This window comes from Neophocaena asiaeorientalis, unplaced genomic scaffold, assembly GCF_003031525.2.
Source record: "Neophocaena asiaeorientalis asiaeorientalis breed wild unplaced genomic scaffold, Neophocaena_asiaeorientalis_V1.1 scaffold330, whole genome shotgun sequence".
Lineage (NCBI taxonomy): Eukaryota > Metazoa > Chordata > Mammalia > Artiodactyla > Phocoenidae > Neophocaena > Neophocaena asiaeorientalis.
The window spans coordinates 3,469,773-3,482,646 of NW_020175667.1; the positions used below are offsets into that span (position 1 = coordinate 3,469,773).

The 12,874-nt window shown below is 44.7% G+C and overlaps 1 protein-coding gene across 1 annotated transcript in view; it reads left to right on the forward strand.

Annotated features, from left to right (window-relative positions):
• The first annotated feature begins 8,262 nt into the window (after positions 1-8,262).
• NR2F2 (nuclear receptor subfamily 2 group F member 2) overlaps positions 8,263-12,874 on the forward strand; it is a 12,397-nt gene continuing 7,785 nt past the window's right edge. Inside the window, exon 1 of the mRNA XM_024731543.1 lies at positions 8,263-8,604. Within this exon, the coding sequence (XP_024587311.1) occupies positions 8,562-8,604 (43 nt within the window). The 5' untranslated portion in view covers positions 8,263-8,561. The remainder of the gene's footprint in view (positions 8,605-12,874) is intronic.

Below are 12,874 nucleotides of genomic sequence, written 5' to 3' on the forward strand. Positions count from 1 at the left end.
TTTTTTTTTTTTATTCTGGAGGCTTATTTTTCAAATTTTCTTCACTTCAAAAAGCCTGTGATATGTTGTTAAAACTTGCTCAAAATTCAAAAATTATACAAAACTGAAGCGTCCCATCTTGGTAGATAAGATGAAAAAAGCCTTGTAAAGAGCTCCATTGTAAAAACAATGATTCTGTATTTCCAACACACTGAAGCCTAAGGTTTTTGTTTTTGATTTTGTTTTCCTCTTTAGCTTGTATATGTAGTGATGTTTTATTTTTTGTTATTAGGGTTTTTTTGGGGGGTAGTGCAGAAACTCACCTCTTTACTATTGTCTGGACATAGAAATTTGAACACAGAAGTGAATATTATTTTCCAATTTAATAATGCATTGAGCTATAAAGGCAAGACAATTTGAAAATATTTTTTAATCTCAAAATCTGCTAACAATAGACAGTACGTGAAGACAAAAACCCAGATACCTTAGTGCCAAAGGCAAGAAGGCAGAAGTACACGAATATAAACCATACCCAATAGCTGCCCTATTTAAATTTATCTAGGATAGAGTTTCTTCTAGTTTATTAAAACTTTACATGTTCCTGAAACTTCAGAGTAAACATCACACCTTTTCTCTATAATTAGAATTTTATTCACTTTTTTTAAAGGGGATGAATAATTCTCACATATGGACTAACACTTTTTTTAAAAGTATTTAAGCATAAAAGACAAATTAGAGGCATTTCCCTGCTAAACAAGAAGAGAACAAAAGGCTCGTATATAAAATATTCATCCACAGCCATGCCAGTTGCAATTTTAAGAGTTGTTTGGAAAGAATAGATTCAGGTGTTTGTAAGTGTGTTTGTTTTTAATGGAACCTGGGAAATTTAAATAGTAGCTCTTCAATAATTGAACATTCAATTGCACTTTCTGAGAAAGATCTGATGCCTTTGAATTTGTTTTCATTGTATAAACAATGACTTCAGCACAATACTATATGATTTTAAAAGCTATTAAATTAATCAAAATCATATGAAAAAAGTCAACGAGTAACTAAGCATAATTATTGAAGACTATAAAGAAAAACATTGTTTAATATTTTTTAAACCCCATCCCCCCTCACTTAAATTTCACTTCTTTCTATTTGGATGGCAATATGGCAACAAAGTATATGCAAAATAAAAAATTCCACCATAACTTTTGGAGTCAGTAAATACATTATTAACATGCATTCTGCAAGAAATAGGGTTGCCTAAATTTTTAACTTCTCCCTGACATGCCATGTAATGTGGTCCTGTCAATAAATACCCAATGTGACATTTATCACTGAAGTCAATATTTTCTTCCTTCTACATTTTCACTTTTGCTTTAAACTATTTTAAGTGATATCATCTCAGTCAATTTGCCTCAGTCAAGCACATTGTACTCCCTTTGATAAGGTTGATTAATTTATTATAAATTGTAATGTAGGGATAGGAAAGGTACCTTTCTGTGTCCTGTATTCAAAATAAAAAAGATCAGTGTAAATTTTATTTAAACATTACACTTTGTAAAGCCTCAAGTTGATACTTCCTATGGTCAAAAAAACTGAATATTATGTTAGCCTCCTCTCACTTTTGCACAGAAGTCCTTTATTTTTAATGTGTACGTTCAACATTTCAAGAAACCATCCATTTAAGAAGAGAAGTGCAGTTGATAATTAATTATGTTTTCTAAATTCATACATTATGTTTTTCTATTATGGCAGTATATCTGTCTTTGTCCATTTACTTACTTCTCTAATTATATGCTTTATATTGAAACTGGGGTTTTTCAGCCTTCTAAATACCAACAGAATGGAAATTAGCCCTGTTTTCTCCTTCTGAAATTCACCTTGAGTTTGTGGCTAAAGAAAATTAAACAAGATAAATCCCCTTTGTTGTTCTGTTTGTATTTTCTTTAAGTACACTGATGCAGCTAATTAACAACATAAATTTATCTGGATATTTGCCTTACTAACACCTGCACATTTAAATGACTGGCACTTGATACCATTTGAGTAATGCCTTTTCTGACATACCAAAAATGAACTGTCATTTTAAAGGTTTCATTACCAGTCTCCTAAGAGAAAAAAAATACAGAATCAGACAACCTTTCCTCACCCTGTCCACTTCTAAATAAGAACTGATGTCCACATGGCTTTAGATATCTTTAAAACTTTCTCAGCTGGAGTTGCCTTGCAATATAATATTAAAAGCATATACAGCCCACATCAGACTTAGTTAAATGGGCAACAAATCCCTTATGCTAGCATCTATAGCTAGAGCCTATTCTCTTTTAATTCTTCAATTCATTGAAAAGTAAAATAAACAGAGCAGCATATTTTTGAATTTTAAAATAAATATATTAGGCAAAAGATGTTCACCTCTTGTTTAAATGCCCTGCCAAAGCTACCAAACTGAAAACTGACGTTTTTACCTTGAAGTATCTTTCCATGATTCTGCAAGGCACAACAGCTTTACCATTACTAAGTTGCTTCAGCTTGTATTTCAACAATAGAGATTCCAAGGAACTCATTCAAAACTCTTTTTTGCACTGTTTTCTGCCAGACCCCCAGCATGTACACATGAGTGACAGCCTCTATCTAGTGCTTGAGTATATAAACCTTTAATCTATCATGGAACTTCTACCACCATAAGAATATATACACACCCATGTGCATATACCTTCATTCACATAACTATTATATAACTACTCATTAAAAATGCCACCAGGTGTGAAAACAGCAGAATGGATTTTCCTAATCTCATCTAGATTTCATGGCTATAATTTGGCTACTGACAAGATTCTAAATTAGCTTTTACTTAAATGAAAGAAGGTAAAACGTATATTAGGATTTGTATTTTTTTTAAAAACCTCTCCCACAATAATTAATTGTTGCATATATGTTAGAATTATTTTTCAAGTGAACTGGGTGGTCAGTTAAATAGAAGAAAATATTTCACTACATTGTGTTTTCTTATTCCCTAAAGTCCATCTCCGTGGAGTGAGCTGTCTTGATGGATGAAACTGTTGTCTCAGAATGGAAACCCGCTTTCGTAGGAAGGGTGGGGGTGGGGGAGGACCAGTGAAAGACAGAGCTCTAAAATCCTTGCAACTAGAGTGAATTTACCTCCCCTCCCTCCCCCTTCTTCCCTTTCACCCTTCCTTCCTTTTCTGCTACAGCCCGTTTGGTACATTAGTGTAGTTAACCTTCGCTCTGGCCGAGACCAAGAAGGGTTAATGGAGACCCGGCTTCTGACAGCCTCCAGGTCAGCGATGCTCTCGAGCTTCCATCGCAGGAATTAGAGGATTACCGAGGAATGAATTCGAGGCACCAATCGCCTCACACCTGAACACATCACTCCAAGCCATTGGGATTCATACTTAAAAAAAAAAAAAAATTCTCCCTTCTGAAAAACGGTTAATTAGATCTGCAGTTATATTTCCTGTTGCACCGAGGAGCCAAGTAGGGCAGCCTGAACTGAATTCCTCAATCTGCCAAGGAAATCGAGCAATTTGGGGAGAGGGAAAATAAATAAATAAATAAATAAATAATAAAGCCAGCAAGCTATCGGTTTCTTCAGCAAGGGCAGATTTTTAGGAAAAGGTTAAGAGCGAGAAAGGGAAGAAGAAACGAAAAAAATTCTTCCCTTTCCTCACCTTCCGTCTCCCCTTTCCCCCCCGAAATTAGTGCCTTCTTATTTGCAGCTGTTTCGAACCTCAAGGTTTGTTCACAGCAGCGACCGATTCCTCCCGCTTCCAGAAGTGAAAAGCCATTTTCGCGCCAGGACTTTGCTGCTTGAGTTTGGGGAGAAGGTTTTCTTCTCCTTCCTAGCAAACTCCACCCAAAGCCTTGCTAACTTCAGCGAGCCCCGCAAGCCTTTGCGCCCTCGCACTTTAGGCTTCTGCACCCAGCCTTGGGGCCACAGAACCATTTCCCTCGCTGGACTGTCGCTTGAGACCCCCAAAAGCTGATTTCCCGCCCTGGAGAGGACGGGGACATCCAGGGGGCGTCGTTGGTGTGTGTCACCCTGCCTCTGCCTTCCTGCTCCCCCTCAGACTTCCTCCCACCTGCCTAGGAGCCCCGAACCTGGAATCCACTTGCCCTGCGGTCCGCAGCGGGTTCCGCCACCCGGCGGCCGCCCTTGACACTGGGTGGGTGGGATGGAGAGGCAGCCCGCTGGGCTGGGCTGGGCCGCTGCGTCCTCTCTGGAACACTAGGGGAGACGAGGGGGCAGAGGTGCATCCGGGAGAAAGTTCGGGGATGCTGCGTGGCGCGCCGGGGGAAAATGCAACCCGTTTGGGCCACGTCGTTACTCCGGGAAGCTGCCTGAAGAGCCCGCGCTGTGCGGGAACCTGCCAGCATCTCCACGCCGGGCCTGCGATCCACTTCCGTGGCCACCTGACCACTGGCACTCGCGACGTAGAGCCCCGTGGCGCCCAAGCGCTCTGCCCCGCGGCGGCCCGCGCAACTCTCACCCAGCGCCAGCCCAGCCGCGCCGGGACGCGGGGGACTCCCTGCCGCTGGCTGCGCCCTCGCGTCTCCCGTCGAGGAGGGAGGGACACAGGCTTGCCCCCGGATGCTCCCTGGCGGTGGTCGGGTCGCCCCCCTCGAGGCTCGCTCCCCCCTCTCAGCCTCGCCAAATCCCTGAAAGCTCCGGCCCCCTTCGTCACCCCGGGGGCTTCTAATCACTCCGTATCGATTTCCCTAACTCTTTTCATCCAGTTGAAGACACATCTTAAAACACTCCAGCCCGGAGTGTGCTCTGGGCTTTATCCACACTAATAAAATGATTTACCCTTCTCTCTGCGCTCTCCTCACCGAGGAAAATCGTTCGAGCCCCGGCTATTTGTGTGTGATCAGTAAATATTTAGTGCGGTGACATCCTCAGCTAGGCTTCTGATCGATTCGGGGCCCACCCGGAGGTGCGTACGGTCAGGGCGGGGCCGCGCCGAGCCCGCCGAGGGGGCTCCTCCCGCCCTCGCCGCTGGCCGCTGATTTACGGCCTCTGCAACCAGCAAAGGGGGGCGAAAGCGCGCCGGGAAAATTGGCTTTTCAACCTTTTCACTTTTGACATTCAGCTGCCTCCCCAGGCTCTAATTCTCGCCCTACTCCCCCCTCCTCACCCCAACCAAGGGCGCCCAGTGCGCCCTGCGCGCCCTTCCTGCGGCAGCGCGCTGCGCTCGCGCCCCCGAGGCCCGGGGACCACCTAGCACAAGCCTACGCCTCGACGCGGGGAGGCCCAGTCCCCTGCCCTGGGAATCGTCGCCTTCGGGGCGAAATGCACTCTGCCCGCCCACACCTCAGAGGGTGGAGGGGTTGTGGAGAAGCCGAGAGCTGCGGTGGCCCAGAAGGGGAGCCACTGTCCTCGTTACCTTTTCTCCGACCCTCAGTCTTTTCCCCACTTCTGTGGCTGGTCCTCGACGCCCCTTGGGCCGGATGGCGTCGGGCGGAACTTTACTTTCCTCGCAGAGAAGCTCCCGTTTCCTTAGAAGCGGAAAAAGCGCTTAGCTTGGAGGAGTTGGAAGGGGGCCTCCTACCCTGATCTTGGCTGCCAGAGGGTTGCGGCCGCGGCAGTGAGAGTGTCCTCACCCCCACTGGCCTCCCCGAGGTGCACACTCCTTCCTTATTTCAGGGCCGCGCCCTGAATCTAGACACCAGGCAATGGGCCGACCTGGAGTAAGGCATGACACGCTCTCGCCCCCTCCTACAGACCCACCACCTCGGGCCGCTGCCTTGTCGGAGGAGGAAGATGTGAAAGATACTAACCCCCTGCGCTCCACCGCTCTGCAGTCGGGGGCACGGGCCTGAAAAACTCCAACACTGTCGCCCACCTGTTAGCGGCCCTGATCCCCTCTCACCTGAGGCCGAGGCTTCTGCAATTCCCCCGGGGTCCAGGGAGGGAGGTGAGCCACATCGCTGGTTCATGCACCCCTCCCCAGCGCTAGCACCCTCTCCTTTGTCGCACACGTGATTTTCTAAACCACTTTATCTGCAGACTATATCTTTATACTAATGCATACTTAATTGGTCCGTCTTGACTGTCCATATAAAACAATTTAATTAGGGTGCTTTCTTGCTTTGGAAAGCAAAGAAAAAAATCTGCCCAGTGCTTATTGTATTTAGCACCAATACAGGCAGAAAATGTAGCACAAGTTTTTGGTTGAAAGAGCACCTCTGTGCCCATTGAAGGGCGTTGATCCGAAAAGACAGAAAGGACAAGTAAAATCGATTTGAAGCGACCCTCTCTGTCCCTTTCACACCATTCAGAAACTCCATTCCTTGTAAGACAAAGACCAGCGCCTTGGGAATTCTCAGGGAAAAAGAGGACTCCAGTCCCACAAGCCTAGGGCACTTTTTAAAAACCTTCAATATTGCACTTAAAACCCGCTCTCGGTTCTGTGCCCCCCGCATGCGGGTTTCACTGGCACCCTCTCCAAAGCGTCAGGCGGCGTGGCTGACAAGCCCCCACTCCTCTGCGGGCTCGGCCTTCTGGCCAGGCCAGACCAGGCTTTTAGGGTTAGTGCAGCCCTCACCTTTGACCCCCAAGATCGAAGTGGCTGCCACACTGCAGAGTGCAAAGCTACAACCCAGGCCAGAGTTAAAACAAAACAGCAAAATATTTCTCTACTCTCAAACCCAGGGAAACCAGTTCTGGTTCAGCTGCCTGAGCCACCTTACCCAGTAATACCTCACTCAACTTTTTTTTTTTTCTTCTTCTTTTGCAATGAACTGCCCTAGCCACCTCTAAAGCAGGGAACTTGGGTTGTCAGGGCTGCATCGCTGGGTAGCGGTGAGTTGTCCTCCATTAGGAACCCAAACACCAGGTTATCCGACAGGCGCCCTGGCCGGGGAAGGCAGTCATCGATCAGACCTGGCAGGAAAGGGAGGGAGAGGAGGAGAGAGGAGGACGAGGGGAGGGGAGGAAACAGGCTGAGCTGTGATCACCTTCACCTGCCCTGAGCCCGGCCCCCCTGTTCAACTATCCCTCGACCTTCTGCTGGGGTTAAAGGGGGCGGGGGTGAAAGGGAGGGGGGCATCCCCAGTTACACAAGTGGCCTCCTTCTATAAGAGAATGAGTTCATCACCTCCCCAGAGAAGCCTCACCATCCATCCACTCGTATAACTGATGAGACAAACCACAAGGAAAAACTTCTGTAGCCCATATTTATGGTATTAATGAATAGTTAAAAAAAGATTTACACTTCTTATGATCAATATTCTGAGTTATTTCCCTCAAAGTATATAATTACAGTGTCTTCAGAGTTTTCATCATTGTTTGAGGTGGCAAAACTATTTGTAATTTTCATTAGCCAGTAAACATGTAATTAACATTCAGCACTGTGTTTAACTTAATTCCTGTTTAAGACAAGGACAAGAAGCCGCCGAAGAGGGTTAGTTCCATTTGTCAAGTCTGACATACATCTTACCATAACAGTTTCCTAAAATAAAAGATCCATGTTTCCCCATTATTCTTCTCTTAAAACAAAACAAAAAAAATTCCATTAGTTAAAACTGTATTAAACTGCGAGGGGAAGCATAGTTTATTCTCAATTTTTGCTAGTTACTGTATTCCTGCTTCCTTTATTCATTTTGGGAGGTGGATGTAGGGAGGGGGTGAATTAAGCATGCATTATCTGAAGACAGAAAGTGGGGAAACCCCTCCCCCCAAAGAAATAGGTTTCCTCTTCAGGAAAGTTCTAGAAGGGGAACTGGGAAGGGGGGACATGAATCTGCAGGGGAGAAGGAAAAATCACTTGGGGGGGTTGAGTTAAAAGTAGAAAATGAGGATTTCAACGGATTCCTAGGAAAGATGTTGCCCTCCTGTTTCAAGTTCTATCTTTGATCTAGGGTGAGAGGAGCCTGTCTGCCAGTCTGCGAGGCTGCTGCTTTTTTCCCCTCCTCTCCCACCTCTGTTTTTTTCCAACTTGCTTTAGGATTAGCCTCCATCCCTCTCGACCCCAAACAGTGGAATTTGGCTGTGCCTTGGGTCGTCTTTGCTCTGCAATATCGCCTATAGTTGTTGGCGGTTTTCTGCTGAGGCTGAGCCGTTAGCTCCAGCCTCCGACTAAACTCATTAAGTTGGGAGATTTTTTTCAATTGGACGGGTGTTTTTAAAGTCTCGTCTTTCCAGCCCCAAACAAGGTGTAACAACGCACTCTTCCTTCTAAGGAATGAGATGAGAGACAAGGATCACTCCAGACATCTCCTACCTACGGTTTGGGGTTTTTTTTCTTAAAGGCGAGGCTTGCATTCCTCAGCAGCTATGTACAAAGCTCCCTGAAACCTCGTCTCTCTAAAGTTACTGTGCAGGGCTTTCCAAGGCTGAGAGCGCCTAATACATGGGGAAGCACTTCCCTGAGGTGGAAGATCTCTCCCTTCACCTTTCCTCTTTTTCCCTGCAGGCTAGTGCCTACTTTTTATCAGTTTGCACAATCGCTTAGATAAACACCGAGGAGGAGATTCTCTTTAATTATCAAAGACACATCTTTTCAGGGGGCCAACAAAGCATTTATTTCACCCGCCAAACTAAAGGAGAGTTATTCCAGTTTAGAAGGAAGATGCAAGCGGTTTGGGACCTTGAACAAGGCAAATATGGTTTTGGTATGTTTACTTACAGTATTTTTTTTTTCTCTCTCTCTCTCCTTTCTCACTTTCCTCCTTGTGCTGTGTGGGGTTGGGGATGACTTGGGGATTTTCAAAAAATCGGATTGCTAACGTGTATGAAATGCCTAGGACTGTGGTTTAAGGTGTTCGGGGAAGGGGGGACAGTCAATTCAATGCCTTGCCATATTTTATTACATGTGTGCGGTAGGAGAGGTGGTGGGGGGCGGGGAGAAGGGGAAAATACAATTGCGAAGCTGCCAAAATATGATTAAACCGAAGCGTAAAGACTGCGGTGCCTCCCATCTCCTCAAACTCATTTCCTTCGCTAGAGCAAACTAAAAACCAGTCCTATAAGCGTGTTTTTCCAAGCAATAGACGACTCGGTTTTCTAGCAAAGGAGCTGCTAGGCTCGCACTAAGCGTCAGAATTTACTGTTCGATCTGCCTCTGCGCTGTATTTTGCAACCTTGTGCAACTGACATCCAGCCAGGCAGGGAGGGAGAAAAGCTCTGCCCGGCGCCCTCGGCCGCGGCTCGGGGAGCAGAGCGCTCGGTTAAGCTAGGAGAATCGCAACGAGAAGGGTACTCACCATCGGGCGGGGTAGTGGAGCTGGCGTGCGGATTTCAGGCAAACGTTTACCTTTTTGCTGTCTATTACAACCGTGTCGGGCTGACTTAAGCAATTCTGTGCTCTGTCCAGAACGTTCAAGGAACGGTTCCTCATTTTTAAAAAGCCAGCGAGAGAGACGACAGAGACAGAGAAAGAAAAAAGAGAGGAGGGGGTGAGGGGGACGCGCATAAACCCAGTTCAGAATAATAAAAAAAAAAAAAAAAATCATCACCTCTCCGGCAGTGACTCAGGAAGCGCAGAGGTGGCGAGATAGGAGTCCGGTCCAACCAAGCCAGAGCCAATTAATTTTAAACCCTGAAGAATTATTCAGATTAAAATGTACAGAAGTTTCATTCTGCTATGCCTACGTGAGCTCAAAGTCGTTTCCCTTTAAGAGCTCTTTTCTTTTAAAGTTGCGTTTTAGGCAGCGAGGACTCTTACACTAGGGGGCAGACAGATACTGTACTTGCTCCAATCTTAAGCAATTTTTTCCCTCCCAGCATATGCTCTGATTTAGCACTGTAAATTTTTCAGAGGACCCAACTCTGACAGCCCCTGGTGATTTTCAAAGTACCACAAGCCAGTGGTTAAAAATTGCATTGACTTGGAAGTTCAGAGAGACACAATGGAAGCCCCTTTCTCTATTCATGGAGCTCCAGTGTGGTGGAAGAGAAAAACACACACGGACTAGATTGAGGGGAAGGAGGAATTCAATGAATCCTGGTGGACAGAACTGGTTTCTACTGAGTTCAGAGTTAATCTCGACATTTGCTGAGGTCTGTATTCATATTATGATTTAATTTGTGGAGAATTACGGCCACTTTCTGGAAGAAAATCATATTCCTGGGTGGCTTCTTTTCCCCCTACAGTAAAACAAATGTTTTTTCAACTTTCTCCGGCCAAATTAAAGCTTGCCATTCTTCTCATTAAAATAAATTTACATCTACAATAAAAGACTGGGCTGGATTTTCTTAAAAAAAAAAAAAAACAGTAACAACATATTGATATTTATCTTTTAGCCTTAGAGCTGTTTTAATCAAGGAATATGAGCATCTCAGAAGAAGACATTTAAAAATATTTTCTCCTTGTTTTTCTTCTCAGTCTGCAGTCTTCTCTCTTTTCTATACAATAAATTAACTACAATTGAAATGGTCATTTTTTTTTGGTTTTGTTTTTTGGCTTTTTAATAGCACCCCCATAACTGAATGAGTCCTAAAATACAGAGTAAAACACCTCTGACTTATTGGCAGCCCTGTGGTTGTATGCCTATCAGGATCCAGAGCTGTAGGAGATGGTTGGGAAATCCTTCATTTTAAATCTGAAGCCATCAGAGCGTACTTCAAATACCAAAAATCTCAAAGTGTCCTGGAGAAGCTCTTCTTCCTCAAAAATTTCCGACTGCATGTTTGTAAAAGGTGATCTTGCCATGGAAGTGTCTGCACCCAAGAGGCGAGTTTAGGATTTCCTTATAATCAGTTATATCTTCTATTAAATTGAGATGGGGCTGCCCATTAGATTTTCTATCTCAACCCCAGCCCTACCACATCTCTGCTGAGTTTGCCCCTAATCTACTGACATTTGTAGCATTAGGAAATTCCTCAAATCATAGAGGTTGAAAAGAATAAGAGTAAAAAAAAAAAAAAAGCACAGCCTTCTCCGAAATGATTTCTTTTCCATCCTTCTCGTCCTCTTTAGGAGAAAGTTATATTGTGTCTCTAATCAACCTGAAATTTTCTGCCTGGCTTTGCTCTATGGCAATCTCATTACACACCAGGTTTATGATAGCTCAGTGTCCACTATAGTTCTTTTTTTTTTTTTTTTTTAACAACTTCCAAATAATCCCAGCACCTGCAGCCTTAGTGAAATATGTGATTTCAGCGGAGGAAGGGTGAGGGCTAAGGAGGTTTCAAGAATGAAGCATAAGGAGAATCTTTCCTTCCCTATAAACTAGTGCCTATCTGCCTACATCTTCATTTAGTTCCTACCTCGTATTCTCCCCATGTGTGTAAAGGGTATTGAGTGCAAAGTGCAATCTATACATGTCAGTTATATGTATGGTTTATTATTTTTTAAACCTTCATCACTCCGATTTTTTAAACTATCACGGATGCTTTCCTATGGTCATTAATTTACTCTTTGTGTTCATGTTTCCTGAAGCTCAACATGTTTTGTGTAAAATATCTTAATTGTTCATAAACCTGGTTGCATTACCAGTCTACAGTTTTTTCTTGCTGCAAAGAGTGTATGATGGAGTCACAGTTTTGTTCTATAAATTTTGAATAATCATAATCCACTAACTGGTCAAAATCCAACAGACAGGTTACTGATTTGGAATACAGTGTGTTCTGAGGGGCAATTCTAGATGTTTGATGTTTAAAACCAAAAGCCCTGGAATTCAGAGACATAACTGGCTTGATGATTTTAGCACATTGAGCAGAATGGCACAGGAGATGAAGTTGTTCTCATTGCAGTGAATCTCCTGAGGAAGAATATGGCTTGTGCGTGATTCCTGTGAGTTGTACTTGTTATTATTCCCAATTTGGGGCAGAATCTCTGGGTGTGTTTTAATGACTGTATGAATGCTTAAAAGGAACTTGAGGAACAATGAAGTCGTACTCAACTGTTCTATTACCTAGAAGCATAGTCGCTGAAGCCTTTGTCTGTGTACATTGACAAATGCGCATCTGATATATGTGCGCTTACATATGTGTACAGAGGGTATGCACAGGGGATGCTGGGAGGCTGCCTCCGCTTGTCCATCAGCGGGCAGAAAGATCTTTTCACCTCTCACCACGACTGGGTGTGTGGCAGGACGTGGGCTTGGGAGTTAGCTGAAACTAACGAGAGAGGATAAAGTTGAAGAAAATTGATTTTAATTGCATCATGACAATGAGATGAAGTCTATTTCTGCTTCTCAGCATCCGAGATGCTTTATTTGAGCAATTAAAATGTCAGGCCACATTCCTGTGAAATGTTAACCCTACAAGGAAAACACAGCCACTGACGGCTCCTTTTCTCTAAAAAAACGAAAGAGAGAGAGAGAAAGAAAGGAAGGAAGTAAGGAAGGAAGAAAAGAAAGAAAGGAAGAAAGAAAGAAAGAAAGGAAGAAAAGAAAGAAAGAAAGAAAGAAAGAAAGAAAGAAAGAAAGAAAGAAAGAAAGGAAGAAAGGAAGAAAGGAAGGATGGAAGAAAAAAAATAGCCACCAAACCAAGCAAGTGATCAGAGTAGACTAAGGGAAGGGTCTACCATCACCCGGATTTGACCAAATGTTTCGTTTGGAAAATGCCTGCAAGCTCGGCTCGAGGCACCTTCCCATCCTCACCCACTACCCCTCTGCAAAGAAACCGGGGAACTTTTCTCTTTCTCTGGTACTGTGGGCATAAAGATGCGCTGGGAGTCCCGGGTGGTGCGCGAACGACGGATTTGGTGGCATCGCCAAGTTGCGAGAGTCGAAGTCCTCGATTCCATCCAAAGTCTCTCGCGGAGCCTTTAAGAGGCGTTGTGTGTGCGCGCCGCGGTCCTCTCCCCTCTGGAGCGGAAACCTCGGGTGCGGGGTGCGGAGAGAGCCGTGGCCGCGCGCCCGGGGCCAGTGTGGGCCCATCCCCCGCTTGGCAGTGGCGGCGGCACAGCCGCCCCCCCCCCGCCCCCCTTCGCCCCCC